Source organism: Mixophyes fleayi, chromosome 11, assembly GCF_038048845.1.
Source record: "Mixophyes fleayi isolate aMixFle1 chromosome 11, aMixFle1.hap1, whole genome shotgun sequence".
In the NCBI taxonomy this organism is placed as follows: domain Eukaryota; kingdom Metazoa; phylum Chordata; class Amphibia; order Anura; family Limnodynastidae; genus Mixophyes; species Mixophyes fleayi.
Window position 1 is genome coordinate 4,545,220 of NC_134412.1, and position 19,744 is coordinate 4,564,963.

At 43.5% G+C, this 19,744-nt stretch overlaps 1 protein-coding gene across 1 annotated transcript; it reads left to right on the forward strand.

Moving 5' to 3' along the window:
• The first annotated feature begins 1,028 nt into the window (after window positions 1–1,028).
• HTR6 (5-hydroxytryptamine receptor 6) lies at window positions 1,029–19,588 on the forward strand. Its single transcript, XM_075190641.1, has 3 exons — window positions 1,029–2,233; window positions 16,742–16,885; window positions 18,325–19,588. The coding sequence occupies exons 1-3, from the start codon at window positions 1,499–1,501 to the stop codon at window positions 18,721–18,723; spliced, it is 1,278 nt and encodes a 425-aa protein (XP_075046742.1). The 5' UTR covers window positions 1,029–1,498; the 3' UTR covers window positions 18,724–19,588.
• Window positions 19,589–19,744: the final 156 nt, after the last annotated feature.

A 19,744-nucleotide genomic window follows, 5' to 3' on the forward strand; every position in this document is an offset into this window, starting at 1 on the left:
GAGGACGTCTTGTTAGATCTCTGACTTCTTACACCATAATTCATTTCTCATTTTTTTTCATATAGAAATATTTAGTTTCTTTTCTTGTGCTAGACTGACGTACATAAAGATTACTGTGAGCATTTGGCTGCTATTTGTATAGGACAGTATCCTTCCTGGTGTAAATTATAATTGTATAACAAGACACTGAGCAGTCCTGTGACGATATAAAGGGACGATGTAACGTTAATGTTTTTATACCAAGCACGGACCTATATCGCACATTTCTTTTTACATCAACAAATTAGGGACTGTTGGTTGTACTCCAGTAATCCATTCCTACGCGTGTTCATTTCATATTTCTATTAATACACAAGTAGTAAATATATATATATATATATATATATATATATATACCGTATATATATATATATATAAACTCCAGTAAATTATAGCTCTATAATCTATGAGCTCTGATGTAATTACTTAATGCTCATTTCTTGTGTAAGAATAACACAGCCCCTACTGTACATTATTTTGGATATTAGATATCAGACGTTGGCCTTTATATTGTCACAGAAGTCCTAGGTGCCTTTAATATCTTTATAATTTATAGTAGGACGTATATTATCCTATTAATTATTGTCAACCGTGCGAGAGTATTATTGGCTAATATAATAATATATTATTCTCCCACCTATGCTATAATATATTCATTTGTGCAAATTTCAGAGATGAGTTCGCACATTATCATTTATCGTTAATGCAGGTATAATTTACAGGAGATTATAGCAATATGATGTACGTGAACTGCAAGTAAATGAATAGTAATGAGATTTCTGGACTCAGGATGTCGGTTGAACCTGATGTTACAGGTAGGTTGTGGTATTAGATGGTGTGAAATGATTCTCCCCAGTAGTACAAGGAGTATTGGCATTTGATCAGCATCGTGTGAGTTTGATTGTGGAAAAAGTCAATTCATTCCGAGAGATAATGAGATTTTTCCTGGTGTGAGGAAGGGGCTGAGAGGAGGGTGGGAGGCGTCGCTCGAGTTTTCACAACCTCCCTGTCAGTGGCTTCTGCGTTGCTCGTTCACCGAGTTACACATCTCAGACTTGCTGCCTTGGAAAGAGGTTTTTTCTTTTTTCCATGTGATTATAATCCTCACTGCCAGAGCCATGGCGGAGAGAGCGAGAGAGGCTGGAGAGAGACGCTGACAGAGACGAAGTGACAGGGAGATGGGGGGAGAGAGACAGAGAACTGAGAGGTAACGACAAGGAAAGCTGAACTACTGAAAGAGATTATTCTTAGACGCAGGAGCACAAAGACCCATCGGAACGCTGGCGTTAGTGAGACGATGATGAAAGTGTGAAGCATTAAAAGTGGATAGTGCAGGAGAAGGACGAGGGCTGGGATAGGGATGAGATTGGAGGTTTAGGATAGATGGAGAGGGGAAATAAGCGCCACTGGATCAGGAAAAGAAAACTGCGATGGTCTCTTCTCAGTAGGAAGATCCTTCATGGCTCAGCTGATGGAGGAACAATGGAACGGACTTTATGGCAAAGAGGTCCTGGGGTCTTCTCCCAACGGTGGGAAGGTCTGGATGGCCGTGTTCCTTTGTTTCATCATTTTCCTCACCACCTTGGGCAACTCTCTCCTCATCTTACTCATCTTTACCCAGAGGTCGCTCCGCAACACTTCCAACTACTTCCTGGTGTCCCTCTTCATGTCGGACCTCATGGTGGGCTTGGTGGTCATGCCGCCGGCCATGTTGAATGAACTCTACGGGAGGTGGGTGCTGGACACGGAGTTTTGTTGCATTTGGTATTCGTTCGACGTCATGTGTTGCAGTGCGTCCATTGTCAACCTCTGCGTCATCAGCCTGGACAGGTATCTTCTGATTATCTCCCCGCTCAAGTACAAGCTCCGGATGACCTCTTGCCGGGCCCTGGGTTTGATCTTAGCCACCTGGACGCTGGCCGCCCTGGCGTCGTTCCTGCCCATTGAGATGGGATGGCACGGACAGGACTTCGAGGTGCGGCCTTTGAACCTGACATCTGCGCCGGAGGAGAAGCAGTGCCGTCTCCTGGTCAGTTTACCGTACGCCTTGATTGCCTCCTGTCTGACGTTCTTCCTCCCGTCTGCCGCCATCTCTTTCACTTACTGCAGGATCCTGCTGGCGGCCAGGAAACAGGCCGTACAGGTGGCAGCTCTGACCACTAACGTCCCCAATGTGTCTGAAGACCACGTGCAGGTGAGTACCACTCCCGCTATTAGTAATAACGCTCTGTTCCGCAGTTATCTCAGTTACGGCGGAGTGAGAGGATGGTATAGTCTATTGTCACCACTAGGGGCGATCTATGACAAGGACAAAACTTCAGGAGCTTCTGGTTTCTTCTTTGTAGTTCAAAGTTCTCCAGTGTCTGCAGATGGATGGGTCGGCTCCATACCTGCCCCTGTTTCCTGACCATTTACCAAGTTACGTCGCATTTGAAGTGCCACTATAATAAGCATTTCTTATTTTAATTTCTTGAGACAGTTTTTATAAAGACAAGACAAAAAATTCATCTATTAACAATGTTTGACTTAATGCTCCTGTTACTCTCATACTCCAGACAGAGTAAGGATGGCAGCTCTCTGCTATACTCCATTGTTTTACTGATTGTGTCCTTTCACTGTGTGATCTAATCCACTCCTGGGTATGTGATGCTCGCTTCTATCATAGCTTCTATCATAGCTTCTATCATAGCTTCTATCATAGCTTCTATCATAGCAACGCTGTTTGTGTAGGACAGAGTATAGGTAGAGGGGCTGTTACTGACATTGGATTTAAATCTGCACCGAGCCACAGTTACCAATCGGCAATTAGCCTCTATCTGTCTAGTTCAAGTTGGACAACTACAGCCGGCGTCTGGATTCTGTGATTTAGTGCAATTTTTGCACCTAAATGCAATGACATTCATGGTCCCCGGTGTATGTAACGTTACCTTTCCTATGCACATAAATAAAATTAATATAATATTCTGTAAAGTTACTGGCATTGTAATAACGTATTAAATGAAACTGATTGGGAATCAGATTCTTATCTCTCTATTCCTGGGACATAAACGTCGTGTTCACCATTCTCCTGATGCTCACATTACATATGAACAACTTTACATCCCAATTGTTAAATCCTTGGGTTATAAATCAACCTGATGAACATGTTTCAATAATTCTCCAATCTTATATGTGACAGGACCCATAACCCCCGGAAACATGTTTCTTTGCATCTAATATAACAGCCAATATAGCAAGTAAAATAAAAATAAATAATATATATGTGTATATATGGAGGTTTATAGATACTTGATACAGGTGTGAGGGATGTCTATGAGTCTTATGAAAGATGCAGACACTCTGTCAGAAATAACTAACAACAGAGAACACTAGCGACACAGCCATGTAAATACATCACGTTCTGAGGAGGGAACTTTCAAAGTGTGTTGAATTAAACGTGGCCCTAACCGTGTATGTCAGATGTGCCAGTGTGTGGTACAGTAGATCTTATGCATTATTTGCCAAGACTAATGTACAGAGCCATAGCTGTGCCAAGAGTAATGTACAGAGCCACACCTGTGCCAGGACTAATGTACAGAGCCACACCTGTGCCAGGACTAATGTACAGAGCCATACCTGTGCCAAGACTAATGTACAGAGCCACACCTGTGCCAGGACTAATGTACAGAGCCATACCTGTGCCAAGACTAATGTACAGAGTCACACCTGTGCCAGGACTAATGTACAAAGCCATAGCTGTGCCAGGACTAATGTACAGAGCCACACCTGTGCCAGGACTAATGTACAGAGCCACACCTGTGCCAGGACTAATGTACAAAGCCACACCTGTGCCAGGAGTAATGTACAGAGCCACACCTGTGCCAGGACTAATGTACAGAGCCACACCTGTGCCAGGACTAATGTACAGAGCCACACCTGTGCCAGGACTAATGTACAGAGCCACACCTGTGCCAGGAGTAATGTACAGAGCCACACCTGTGCCAGGACTAATGTACAGAGCCACACCTGTGCCAGGACTAATGTACAGAGCCACACCTGTGCCAGGACTAATGTACAGAGTCACACCTGTGCCAGGACTAATGTACAGAGCCACACCTGTGCCAGGACTAATGTACAGAGCCGTACCTGTGCCAGGACTAATGTACAGAGTCACACCTGTGCCAAAACTAATGTACAGAGCCACACCTGTGCCAGGACTAATGTACAGAGCCACACCTGTGCCAGGACTAATGTACAGAGCCACACCTGTGCCAGGACTAATGTACAGAGCCGTACCTGTGCCAGGACTAATGTACAGAGTCACACCTGTGCCAAAACTAATATACAGAGCCAGACCTGTGCCAGGACTAATGTACAGAGCCACACCTGTGCCAGGAGTAATGTACAGAGCCACACCTGTGCCAGGAGTAATGTACAGAGCCACACCTGTGCCAGGACTAATGTACAGAGCCACACCTGTGCCAGGACTAATGTACAGAGCCATAGCTGTGCCAGGACTAATGTACAGAGCCACACCTGTGCCAGGACTAATGTACAGAGCCATACCTGTGCCAGGACTAATGTACAGAGCCACACCTGTGCCAGGACTAATGTACAGAGCCGTACCTGTGCCAGGACTAATGTACAGAGTCACACCTGTGCCAAAACTAATATACAGAGCCACACCTGTGCCAGGACTAATGTACAGAGCCACACCTGTGCCAGGACTAATGTACAGAGCCACACCTGTGCCAGGAGTAATGTACAGAGCCACACCTGTGCCAGCACTAATGTACAGAGTCACACCTGTGCCAGGAGTAATGTACAGAGCCACACCTGTGCCAGGAGTAATGTACAGAGCCACACCTGTGCCAGGACTAATTTACAGAGTCACACCTGTGCCAGGAGTAATGTACAGAGCCACACCTGTGCCAGGAGTAATGTAAAGAGCCACACCTGTGCCAGGAGTAATGTACAGAGCCACACCTGTGCCAGGACTAATTTACAGAGCCACACCTGTGCCAGCACTAATGTACAGAGCCACACCTGTGCCAGGAGTAATGTACAGAGCCACACCTGTGCCAGGACTAATTTACAGAGCCACACCTGTGCCAGCACTAATGTACAGAGCCACACCTGTGCCAGGACTAATGTACAGAGCCACACCTGTGCCAGGAGTAATGTACAGAGTCATACCTGTGCCAGGAGTAATGTACAGAGCCACACCTGTGCCAGCACTAATGTACAGAGCCACACCTGTGCCAGCACTAATGTACAGAGCCACACCTGTGCCAGGAGTAATGTACAGAGTCATACCTGTGCCAGGAGTAATGTACAGAGCCACACCTGTGCCAGGAGTAATGTACAGAGCCACACCTGTGCCAGCACTAATGTACAGAGCCACACCTGTGCCAGGACTAATGTACAGAGCCACACCTGTGCCAGGAGTAATGTACAGAGCCACACCTGTGCCAGGAGTAATGTACAGAGTCATACCTGTGCCAGGAGTAATGTACAGAGTCATACCTGTGCCAGGAGTAATGTACAGAGCCACACCTGTGCCAGGAGTAATGTACAGAGCCACACCTGTGCCAGGAGTAATGTACAGAGCCACACCTGTGCCAGCACTAATGTACAGAGCCACACCTGTGCCAGCACTAATGTACAGAGTCACACCTGTACCAGGAGTAATGTACAGAGTCACACCTGTGCCAGGACTAATGTACAGAGCCACACCTGTGCCAGGACTAATGTACAGAGCCACACCTGTGCCAGGAGTAATGTACAGAGCCACACCTGTGCCAAGACTAATGTACAGAGCCGTACCTGTGCCAGGACTAATGTACAGAGCCACACCTGTGCCAGCACTAATGTACAGAGCCACACCTGTGCCAGGAGTAATGTACAGAGCCACACCTGTGCCAGGACTAATGTACAGAGTCACACCTGTGCCAGGACTAATGTACAGAGCCACACCTGTGCCAGGACTAATGTACAGAGCCACACCTGTGCCAGGAGTAATGTACAGAGCCACACCTGTGCCAGGAGTAATGTACAGAGCCACACCTGTGCCAGGACTAATGTACAGAGCCACACCAGTGCCAGGAGTAATGTACAGAGTCACACCTGTGCCAGGACTAATGTACAGAGCCACACCAGTGCCAGGAGTAATGTACAGAGTCACACCTGTGCCAGGACTAATGTACAGAGCCGTACCTGTGCCAGGAGTAATGTACAGAGTCACACCTGTGCCAGGACTAATGTACAGAGCCACACCTGTGCCAGGACTAATGTACAGAGCCACACCTGTGCCAGGAGTAATGTACAGAGCCACACCTGTGCCAGGAGTAATGTACAGAGCCACACCTGTGCCAGGACTAATGTACAGAGCCACACCTGTGCCAGGAGTAATGTACAGAGCCACACCTGTGCCAGGAGTAATGTACAGAGCCACACCTGTGCCAGGAGTAATGTACAGAGCCACACCTGTGCCAGGACTATAATACATGGTTTTACATATACAAACTATTAAACAAATGATGACAGAGACCAGACAGACTGGCCTGTGCTCCTCACGTGCATCAATGAACCTTGAGTGGCCAATGACCCTGGTGACAAGTCACCAAAGGCTCCAACTACTGCATCCCGGGAACACCCCACAAGACCTGCTGTTCTGGAGATGCTCTGACCCAGTCCTGACAATTTGGCCCTTGTCAAAGTCAAACAGATCCTTACACTTTTTTTTACGCTAATTTTTCCTGCTTTCAACACATCAACTTCAAGAACTGACTGTTCAGTCGCTGCCTAATATATCCCACCCCTTGACCAGTGTCTTTGTAACCAGATAATCAGTGTTATTCCCCTCACTTGTCAGTGGTTTAATGTTGTGGCCACGTCTAAATTCCTTTATTGACCACTATATATATATATATATATATATATATATATATATATATATATATATATATATATATATATATATATACACATACCGTATGTATCTGCACATACACTTTTATAATCATCTTAAGTCTGAATAAAATAGGTGACACAACGAACGTGTGGTTGGACCTCTCCGTTGTGTATAATGTGAGTTTTCCCCGGCAGTATTGGCTGTTATAGATGACATCTTTCTTATACAGAACAGGCAGCTTCTACAAATGAAGCCTCATTCTGTGCAGCGATGCGTTGAACACATGTTTTTAGTGATAAGACGTCTCTGCCTCAGTACTGGAGATCCCACCGCAGCCTGGGAACAGAGCGATGGATTCGGGTGATTGTGATCGTCTTTCTGAACACAAATTGTATCCTAACTCTAATCCCCCGCTGCTAAATGTTAGCGTCTTTACAGACTCCGCATTATTAAAGGCATTAATATTAAAGTAGAGCTAATCACTTTTTCTATGCACTGTAGGATTTAATTTATTTTATATACTTAGATGTCAAAATAGCTTGCGCAGAAGTTTCTCACCGAACAATACCATATTTTTTTTTATCAATGTCTGGCTTACACACGTCACTAACAAATAAAATTGGATTTTGCTTCAAAATTTGCACTGAACCAATTTTCTCATCTCTCTAGATCAGTGTTTTTCCAAATTCCGGTCCTCAAGCTCTCCTAACATTCCAGGGTTTAAGGATATCCCTGCTTGAGTTCAGATACATTAACTAGTTCCTCAGTCATTTTAATTCAACCTCCTGTGCTCAAGCTGAGACATCCTTAACCCCTGGACTGTTGGGGAGGGTTGAGGACTGGAGTTGGGAATCTACTACAAGTTAAACCATGAAAGTAGGCATCTGATTGGTTGTTAGGATTCAGTGCAAAGTTTGCAATTAAATGTGAGTCAGTAAGTGATTCTTACTGACTTTGGTTATTTTGTTTTTTTCTGCTAAAAACAGGAAAATAAGCTGCAGATAAAACAATAATATTTGTTTCAATTATAATAACTAGCTGCTGGATAAACTCATATTATAACAATAAACGTTTAAGATCAAACCAATGGAATTTAACTATCTACATATTGATATATGGAAAAGACAACAAAGGGGCTATATTTACTATACTGCAGGTGGATATGTTGCCTATAGCAACCAATAAGATTCTAGCTGTCATTTTGTAGAATGTATTAAATAGATGACAACTAGAATCTGATTGGTTGCTATAGGCAACATCCCCACTTTTTCAAACCTGCAGTTTAGTAAATCTACCCCCAGGATATTAATGCACTACGAGACAGATATATACAAATATATACAAATTATTATTACAGGTGATAAACTGGGCTCTGTAGAAAACATTGTAAGCATTTAAAGTACAATCCCAAAATTTTCAGGTTAAGCCTTCTGCTCCCTTAAAGGAGAAAAACAATATTTTGCTTTTTGAACTGTGTCACTTTCGTTGAGAATTATATTTTTTTTACACTACCCGACCAAATTTCATATACTTGTATGAGGGACAGATAGGAGTTTCCTTTGGTACCATTGTTTGGTAAATATATTTTGATTATATGGGCACTATACCAGAAATATATTAAAAAAACAGCACTTTTCATGATTTGTTCCTGCTCTCATTTAATAAATCCAACTTATTTTATTCTGTGACCTCTATTTGTGACTTGGTGACCAGAGGGTTTGTACCCCGCCATGACCAGACCAAATCTCACTTTTATTTTAAACCAGGAGAACATGTTTTTATATTTATTTGTCTAATATCAAATGTTATATTGTTTTTTGGAGGGGGTGGGGGGTGGCTGTTAGGGATTTCTTGGCTACCAAATGTCAACAAAAATATTTTTATGTTATAAACATTACCTAGTGGAAAGCAGGTAAAATCTACCAAATAAATATCAAGGAAGCTATAAGGACGGCAACATATTGTACTTGTTTGGAAATGATACATTTTATTTTCTATTCTTTATTATATCTTTTATTATGTATTGTTTTGATATATGTTTTACATGGTTGATACATTAGTTTCCTTGTTTGTCTTTGCAACATTGTTGCTTCTTGACACAATGTGGGGAAAATATTTTGTTTGTCATAAGAATTATACAACCAGCTGTAGGGTTAGTGTAAGAAACTTTGCAAATTTCTGTAATATTTATTTACATAGAGCACCATTGTCAGTTTTATAGATTTATCAGTGGTTTATTTTACATAATAGGGGCTGCTGGGTATTTTGCATGATTATACATAAAGGGCTGGGATACTTTTTATGCAATAAAAGGGCAGAGCAGTCAGTTTTTTCTTTACCTTTTTTTTGTACGTTACTATTTCATTTATATTTTTAGTTTATGATATTAGCATTTTGTTTAATGGTTTTGTTTTAATCATAGAACTTTATTGGTTCTTCTCAATGCATAATATAGTTGTGATCACTTTTAGAGACGTCATTATGGCTGTTTACAGCCAGCAAATTGATTTCTCTTCTTTGACATCAATATTTTCCTATTTGGGATTTAGTTCTACTTTACGTTATGGTTACACAGAAAAATCTTTCTCCAGACAGTGCGCCCAGGATCTAACACAACTCATTGCCTAGAACAACCCCCCCTCTTCCCCCTCAATTACACCCCACAGGCTCTAATGTGAGTATTTCCCTGTGTGACACCCATTGTGATCATTACTGGTTCAATCAATAATAATTAAAGCTTTTTCCAATGTACATTTGATTTTTACCAACCCCCCCCCCCCCCCCCCCTTCCATTCTCTATAATAGTAATTTGGTGGGGGGTCCTCCAGTCACTCTCCAGCTTTCATTATCTGGACAGACCTGAGAAGAGACCTACTGGTTGGGAGTGGAATGAAATGTTCTGTTCTCTGCTGCAATCTATAGACACAAACACAACATCACTGCATTACAGTATCAGCAGGAAGCTCTGAATCTGTTACATTCATACTTAGAGGTATCAGTGTCATGTCTGAAAGGAAATCCTGGTTATGGAGAATTCTTTTCCCTGTAGAACTCAATACAGATCATATAACTGTGCACTGGGGTGTTATATCATCAACCCCCATAGCTAAATTTGTTGACGGTATATCATCAATCCCCATAGCTAAATTTGTTGACGGTATATCATCAACCCCCATAGCTAAATTTTAGGGCACTAGACAAACCCAGTTGGTCACCTAGGTTAAAAGGATTTAGGATGCGCCTAGATCACTGAATGAGTGATATAATGTCACTCAGTGTTTTTATTTTCATTGCAAAGCCAACTATGTGTCAGCCTCTGGTATGGAGGACCACCGGCTCGTAGCCTATCGTACCTGGGAATCTGCACTGCTCCATGTGCCGGCCCTGGGTGGAGAACCGTGGTGCCCATCCATCCTCCGGAGGTCACTGCTCATCTGAACGTGGGCCAGTATGTACGCATTGAAGTCCCCGATCCAGCGACCATGCATGCTCAGAGTAGCGGAGGACTTGGCAGCATATGGACCGGCCGCATCCACCTCATCCCCGAGTCCCACAGTCACTTCGCACCCCGCCACGCCGGTAGTGCCAACACTGATTGTTCCTTTTCCTGGTATAACTGAAAAGATTAATTTCGTTTTCCAAACAAAAAGACACAAGTTCCACATCTATAAACCTACTGTATCAGCCCTGGCCGACCTGCGGCTCTCCAGGTGTTGTGAAACTACAAGCCCCAGCACGCCCTGCCAGCTATCTGCTGGCAATCTACTAGCAAAGCATGCTGGGGCTTGTAGTTTCACAACACCTGGAGAGCCGCAGGTCGGCCAGGGCTGATCTATATGTACTGAGAGAAGAAACACTCCACATCAGGGGCGGCCTGTTCACCAGAATACAGCTGGTCCCTTCGCTAGGACCTGTGAGGTCACAGAGGCATGAGGCACTTTGTGTCTATACAATATAGTCTATGCCTCATGCCTCAGTCATGGCAGGAAAATCTGCCATGTTGGGCACCCTAGTATCGTTTCCCCACATCGTGGTGCCCAGGGCTACTGCCTGAATTCTATCTAAATACTGTTGTACAAATGCCACAAAGTACTGAACCCTACAAACTGTCTACTGAGTATTACACAGCCTCCTATTTCATCATTATCATCATCATTTATTTATATAGCGCCAACATATTCCGTAGCGCTTTACAATTGGGGACAAACATAGTAAACTAATAAACAAACTGTCTTATTTAAACCTCTGTGAAAGTAACATGTGCGTTTAGGGTCTTATATGCTGATAATTACTGTACACGATATCCTGTAAATATCGGACTCCTCGGCCCCTACCCACCTATCCCCGAAGCACTAATGTACTATATCTGTTGGCACTTAGCACCTTTATATGTGATGGTGCGTACGTGCGTGTCCTGACCGTGTGATGGGATCACAGACGTATATCAACACGTAAATATTTTATGTGATTCAGTGTTACAAGGTCAGTTCTACCTAAGGGTCCTGAGACGTGAGCGCACTGTACTTTATACGTAGAGAGGTGCCGAATCCTGATACTGGGTCCTAACGCGCCATCTGACTGCTCTAGGATATTGTAGTGCAACTATGTATTAAGTCCTAGTTTATATCAACACTTTGCACAACTTTTGCTGTTGTATAAGTGAATGTTGTCGCTGGTTCCAGCGTTGGACAAAGTGTCAAGAACCATATCTAAGTGTAGGTTATGTTTTGATAGTGAGCTCTTGGGTCAAGAGATTGGCTTCTCCCAGTACAATGCAGAATGGCACAAATACAGTTTATATTCACTAATTACTCATAAGGGCCCCTCACAGCCCCCATATGAAGACACAGGGAATTGCAATATATGCAAACTGGCTTCACCGTTACTGAGCTTAACGTGGTACATTTTAGCGTTTTTTTAATTGCGAAATTCCCACACTTTAGTGTTTAATTTGAAAAGAAATGTTATTATTATTATTATCGTAGATGTGTAAGGCGCCACAGTGCTCCGCAGCACCGTACAGTAGGGAAAACAGGACATACGTAAAACAGGACATACAAGGTATAAAAAATAAATGCAGATATGAAAACAAAGGGTATGGAGGACCCTGCTCATTAGAGAGCTTACATTCTAAAGGGAGGAGGGTACAGCTGAAACAAGAGGAGCGAGTGTGGCTCAGAGTGGAGATTGGGACAGTTCTGAGGGTGTATTAGTGTGAATAGTGTTATCGGGGATAAGGTCACCTCTAAATAAGAGATGGGTTTTCAGAGAGCATCTAAAGATTTGAAGGCTGTGGGAAAGTCTGATTGAGCATGGTAGGGAGTTCCATAAGTGGGGAGCAGCACGGGAGAAGTCTTGTAGGCGGGAGTGAGAGGCAGTGGCGGATCCAGGGGGGCGATAGCCCCCCCTAGCAGGGGCTTGCTGCTGACGGCTGCATACTGTGCAGGTCCGTTCAGCATTGACAGTGTGCTGCCCGGATGCTCTGATTGTGTTTTAAACACAATCAGAGCAGCGGGGCAGCACACTGTCACTGCCGAGCGGACCTTCACATACTGTGCAGCCGCCGGCAGCCTTAGAAATTAGAAAGGGGGCGGGGCCTAAATCGCCCCCCCCTAAAATCGCCCCGGGTAGAGCAGTTTCCTAGATCCGCCCCTGGTGAGAGGTGGCTACCAGAGACGAGACAAGGCGCAGGTCAGAGGTAGATCTAAGCGGGCAGGAGGGAGAATATTTTGATATGAGATTTGAGATACTATGTTAAAATACTTCTTTTTAAATTAAAAATATTTATATATTTTTTCTTAAAATGAAAATGATACATTTGATTGTGAATGGTGAACCTTGACCGCCCCCAGCGAACCACAAATTCGAATCGGGTTCTATTGACGACGATATCGTGAAAATGTTTGTAGCCGTAGAACCGTTGAAATTTGACATATTATAGAATCTGTAATACTGACATCACTTTAGGCTCCGTTACTTATAAAACATTAGGAAGTTGAGCTTCTCTTTTTCGCTGAAGCTTCTGCCAAAGACGCCCCAACACTCACCCTCAAAAATCACAGAGGTCCCTCTTGCAGCCGTGATAGCCATAGTTATAGTCACCCAGGGGCAGCCCGGAATCTTTATACAGGACCCCGACCATACGGGGATATTATCTGCTTAATAATGCACAAGCCACATCTACGTGGAAGTTCTTCTTTCTATATACTTGGTGTTCCTCATTTACCCAGGTGTTTTCAGTTTGTTAACGTCTACCTTTAGTGAGTATTATTTTCCCTAACATGCAATACACCTGACTACACCTTATTCATTCACTGCGCATCACTTGGCTTCAGCGAGGTTTGTTTTTGAGTTTTCGTTGGCCTATTTTGTGCCCCCTTAGCCGTCCCCTTAATATCTCATAATACGCTGACACTGAGGGCTTCTTTCTGTACTCCCGTTACTGACGGGTCTGTGATTCTGCTGCAGAAGTGTTTATGAAACAACGTCCCCAACATGAGTGACATTTACCCTGCGCTATCTGCAGACCAGCCGCTGTGATGATTCACGTCTCCCTCCCCCAAATTCATGGTAATATATTACCATGTGGGTTACAGTCTCCTGCCAGGCTTGGCGAACACATCTACACCCCCTACCCTCTGCTCAGTAGTCGGCTGGTGCCAGCTCCACGATGCGGGAACATCGTACATCACACATCTCCTGCTGGAAGAACACCCAGATCCACTGTCCCTTTTATCCCCAAATCCTACATTACAGAGAGATCTCAACCTTGTGTTGTTAGTGACAATTCCTGGTCTTTGCTGTCAAATACAGATAAAAGGAAAAGTTAACGAGTTGAAACATTTTCAATTGTGTTACTGACGCCAAAGATATTATCTGTCCTGAAAAGATTTCGATCATAGATTTAGCTGGGGGAAGGGAGAGAGAGGCTGAAAAGAAACATTATCCCTAAATAATATATTTGTCAATCTTTATTCCATCAGCAGAGAAAACTGTACTGAGAAATAGAGAACAATGGACTGAGATGGGTTTAATTCAGGTGGTGAAGCCTTAGTGTCATCTACACATAATGACTATTTTGTGGGGTGAATTAGTTCGCTTGTGAATGCACCCAATCAACGATCCAGGAACTAGTGATATCGCTGATTCATGAGGCACAACAAGAAGTGATTATTACTTGCCTCAAAGTGCCTCATACCTCATTCTTACTAAATTCATGAACTGAAAAATTGATTTATCCCACAAAATGTGTGCAAATGTTGGGCATATTTGCCTACTATCCGGGAGACTCCAGAATCTCGGGTAGTTCTGCCGGACCCCTGGGAGTACCATCCTTTCTCCCGCACCACTTTGCTGTAAATTTTATTATTTTGCTCCCGATGGCGCAGTTGCAGCATTTTGCCGCAGAAGGGGTGGCTCCACTTGTCACCTGACCTGAGATTTTTAAAGTTGGCAATGGGTACTCATCAAATCATACTTGGAAGAACATGATTTCACTGAAAGGGGGGTGAACCGAGAGGGTCAGTGTCAATGCACCCTGCACTGTGACTGGGCCAACAGATCTGCGGAATTTTCCATGGAAAGGGGGTGTGGCTAGTGAATGGGTGTGGCTAGTGCAGTGTTGGCTAACCTGTGACACTCCAGGTGTTGTGAAACTACAAGTCCCAGCATACCCTTCCAGCAATAAGCTGCTATATATTGGCAAAGCATGCTGGGACTTGTAGTTTCACAACGCCTGGAGTGTTACAGGTTAGCCAACACTGGGCTAGTGGATAGATGTGACTTAGAGTATCAACGTTTGTGTGCGGCCAGGTTCCAAAACTGGCTCCTATACATTCCCAAGATGACTGCAATGGTAATGTGTGAACCATGAACACAAATCCATGTGTAAAGACGTCTACCTGTCATTAAGATGGATTTAGGAAAACGTTCCTCCCAAAATACATCTCCGTCATGCAACTCTCAGAAAGAAACTATTTACTGAGAATTGCATGCAGCAGGAGGAGCGAGGGAAGTAGTACTGTGTATTATCCATACATAGAGAACAGGGACGTCAGAGAAGCAGTTCTTATAGACAACAACACAGCGATAATGACATTATACCTGAAGCTAGAACTCACCTCGTACTGGGAGGTTGTCCCTGTATACGGAGTAAGAACAGATACAGATCATTGCATCCAGCATATAGAACAAAAGAATTAACACTGAGATTCTGTCCATCCATAGCGACTACTGAGAATTACATCTAGCAGGGATAAGGAAAGTGGTACTGTGTAAATGCTTAATGTTAAATTAACTGGGGTATTGTTGTGATGGATAAAATATACATCAGACAGTTCTTCAACTTATGGAACTGTGATTGGGAAACAGGGATAATTGAAAACTGTACATTTAGATTAAATTTCCAGCACCATGAAGTATTCTCATCAATGATATTTGTGTTACTGTCTGACCTACATTAGCTGGTGGAGGGTGCGGATGTTTGTGTATAACGAGATGAGAGATGGATGTACAATGATCTCTGTGATGCCGCGTCACCAGGGATTGGACGGTTCCCCCGTTGGGCCCCGCGGGTACGACATTACGGGTCACCCAGATGCCATTTCTCCGCGGGCACTAATTACGTTCACACGAGCAGCTCCATTCAGTGGCAAACGCAGGAATATAGAGGAGGTAATGGGGAGGGGAAAGTTGTTGCTGATTTTGGAACATTAGCTGTAGGGGGAATTAACCCTTTGGTGTCTGCTGCCATGCGTCCGCACGGGAAGGGGTTAAGTATGGTATACATTTGTGCTAGCCCCTAAGCAGGAGGGAATAAGGCGTAATATATATGTGTGCCATGGATATTTCAATCCTGGAACCGTATATTCTATTATATAATAATCAAAGTGATATGCGACAGGTAATGAAGAAGGGACATATAACAAGGGGGAATGTAGATTGTCAGCTTTAATGTTATATTTTACAATTTTATATATTGTGACAGAAATGTTGGCGAAATCATTGATGGACTGTATGTAAGTCCCATGTTTCTGACTTATGTGTTTTGAACTCCAGGGAAAAGGAACGGTGTTGGAAAGACAGCTTTCCAAAAGCTAAGGGCTCAAGTAAAAGCCAGATCAAGGGTTCCTTGGAGTGAATGGAGAGACGGAGAGCCTCCATTCATTATCATTTCATCAACATTTGTTTTTATAGCGCCAGCAAATTCCGTAGCGCTTTCCAGATGGTAATTAGGTCCATTTCGGGTCCTCTAACCTGCCAGTAGAGAGACAACTGCTCTTAGTTCATAAGTGAAGTAAACTTTCCAACCGCTGTTTATTTGTGAGCTGGTACATTACGTCCGTCCGAACTTAGGGCGAGATTCAATTCAGCTCAAAGTGTCTCCAGAACGGTCCATGGAGACACATCGCTCCTAGATTGGGGCTATAATCGTGCTCATTTTTTCTCCTGGAAATATTTACACTGACAATTTTCTAGCAATGTGCGGTCAGTTTACTACTGACTCATTGTCACATTATAGCGTAATCCCTCCAACAGCAACAATAATAACACCATGTAGAGGAGAGATAATACAGGGCGCAGGATCTCACAGCCATCACGTACAGTTTGTCCCAGAACAATGTCATTGACCTTTGGTAGTTTTTTTCATACTGTACAAATTTCCTGATGTATTTTCTGACGGACAGTAATTTACTTGTTGTGCAACATTTGGTATAAATGAAATCAATAGTGTTTACGTTATTGTGACAATTGATAGAGAGATGTAACTTGCCGCTAATATGACTATATCTCGTCCCGTCGTTGTGCCAGGTCCTCGCAGTGCCCGTCGCAGAGAGCAGGAGGTTTGTCACGAAGCACAGTAAGAAGGCTCTGAAAGCCAGCCTCACCCTGGGCATCTTGCTGGGCATGTTCTTCGTGGCCTGGCTCCCATTCTTCGTTGCCAACGTGGTCCAGGTAACTGAAATGCAGAAGACTGGAGGACTACACTGAGTGTTATGTACTAACAACATAACATAACAACCAATCAGACAGTTGCTTTCATTGTCTAGTTTGCTGCAGACAGATACAAGCTCATTGCTGATTGGTTGTAGAGAACTTAGTGCAAATTTGCATCCTTGTACAGTGTTAGTGTTCAATGCTCAATATGTATTGATGAGTGCAGCAATGATACATTGGATACATTGAACCCCAAAAGAATGAAAGAGAAGCTATTATAACCAATTAGACTCAGATTTCCCCTCCATTCCTTTTAGCGTTCACGTAACTCCTCTTCCTACAAGGTTACAAGTCTAACTCCATCTCTTCTACCTATTGTAATGTATTAAGTCTTTATCGTCCTTTCCATCCATAAATGATTGGAGGACTTGCTTTGTGTCCAGACACATTTTAGCATTTACTGGTAAAACACTACGGGCCTGAGTCATTAAGGAAAGTAAAGCAAAAAAATAATTAAATGTTCTCCTGGACAAACCATGTTACAATGCAAGGGGTGCAAATTAGTTTATTATTTTGCACATAAAGAAAATACTGACTTGTTTTTCATGTACCACTTAGATACTTGATAACTTCATTTTTACACTGAAATTTTAAAGTTGATCTAGGAGATGCCCTACCCCTAACCAGAAAGCTGTCCCCACATTCTAAATTTACCTCCCCCTCCCATGCAACATGGTTTTGTCAAGGGGCAAAGTTACTCATTTTATTTGCTCTACTATCCTTAATGAATCAGGCCCCATGTTTTTATTTGTTACTGTATCAGAGGGGATTTTATATTATCTTTACACTGATAGGACTTTCTGTCTGTATTTTTAAGTTAAGTCTATAAATGATTAATTACATGAAAACTTGCATGAATATTTTTCAGCAACTAGTGCACCCCAACTAGATATGTTATTGTGTTTCCCTGTTTATTGATACCTGATATGTAAAGAGATAGAAGTGGACCCATCCCGTACACACAATGGGGTCATCCGTTGACCCAATATCCAGGGAATGCAGCCGATTAATCCTCCAGAAATTGGCGACATCACTAAGACGCTGGTCACTGGTTCATATTAAATCGGACGCTTCAAAATCTTGTCGGCCTCAACGAAATGCAACGTACACAATCATTGGTCCCAATCTCAATCCATGCGACAATCCCAACCCTTAGGGTCTTCTTCCGTTACCCGCATCCCATCAATCAAACTCATTTTATCATTTTTATCCTCCTTCAGTCAATTGAACCTCGATTATACTACCTCTGTTGCCTTTACACCATTCAATGACATTCAGCGATGCAGGGACGGACCTAGAGTTTGTTTTAAGGAGGGCAACTTAGTGCCCTGTGATATTGTACCTGGAATGTTGTCCCCGTTGTAGTGACTCTTCTCTCTCTCTCTTGTGTCTAACAGGCTGTCTGTGACTGTGTGCCTTCGGGTCTGTTCGATGTGTTCACCTGGCTCGGATACTGCAACAGTACCATGAACCCCATCATCTACCCGCTCTTCATGAGAGACTTCAAGCGTGCCATGGGGAAGTACCTGCCATGCTGCAGGCGGTCGCGGGTCATCTCGTTATCCATGCGGAACTCCAACAGTGCCCCGCGGCTGGGGTTATCCCTGAGGAACGTCCTGACGCTGCGAGGAGAGACGGACTCTACCTATTCTGCCACTCTGGGCAACGAGCACCTTCTGCAGAACTACAAGGACCACAGCACCGACCCCCTGCCGGTCACCGCCGCCGACTCCGTCAACCTCTTTGACTTAGAGCAAGAACTGCAGGTTCACCAGCTGAACACGCCCATGGACTGAGTCTCCGTGGAGGGTGGATATTGGCCGTTGTGTAGACACGGACTCTACGTTAGGTTCCTCACAGACACAGAGGACTGAGGTGAGGAAGAGAGAGCAGCGATCCAGTGCTGAAATTTGAGTCATAAGCTGGGTACACATCTATGCAACTATCGTGCCAACCACAGGATAAACGACCGGTTAGTCAGCTATCGTATTAGTGTGCACACTCCCACGATCATGTGTTATAGTACCAAACCCATCGCATCTGTTGATTTGGTTCTATAAACTTCTTAAAAATCACAATCAACAATAGAATGATGTCGGGCAAATATGGCAGTGTGTACGCACTCACCACCAGCAGTGTAGGCAGATATCTGTACAGTGTACAGAGTCACCATCTTTTCAGCAGATGGTTATCATGGATGAAGATCACAGATCTGCAGGTAAATCATGTAGGTGTGTACACAGGAATCGGCTCATCGGGACTTTCAGCCGTTGGTGAAATCGTTACAGAAATCACATAGAAAGTAAGATTACATAGATGTGTACCCAGCTTCATGTGGGGTACAGATGAGAGCAACGTGGACTTGCAGAGCTCAGCAGAAGACGACACTTGAGTTCAGTAAACGTCAGATTTTGTTTCTCAATATCACAGGCACCAACCCATCTCGTGAAAGGACAAATTACCTGTACGGCAACTGTATATGTGATGTTCAGAACATTTTTACGTGGTGGGGGATGTCTCACATTACAGAGCAAGTTCATTGTGCAGGAATTTATATTAGGTCCCGATATCCTTACAACTTAAGAGACATGAAGTAATGAATCATTCGACTTCACACTGTTCTGTTAAGTTATTTCTGTATTAAAATATTTTTTATTTCAATATACTCAGTAATATCAGCTGAATACCCACCATAGAGTAAGAAGAGAGAGAAGGGACAATCCTAATCTGTTCCTGGCTTCCAGCGTACGGGAGTCATTACATCTGCTAAATGTCAGCCTCTTGTAGTTTTATAGATTGAGTCATTAATGAAGTGTA

Coding starts and splice junctions, on each gene's coding strand:
- HTR6 (XM_075190641.1), top strand. CDS start 1,499: ATGGCTCAGCTGATGGAGGAACAATGGAACGGACTTTATGGCAAAGAG. Junction 2,234..16,741: donor TGTCTGAAGACCACGTGCAG/GTGAGTACCACT, acceptor TCGTTGTGCCAG/GTCCTCGCAGTGCCCGTCGC. Junction 16,886..18,324: donor TCGTTGCCAACGTGGTCCAG/GTAACTGAAATG, acceptor TGTGTCTAACAG/GCTGTCTGTGACTGTGTGCC.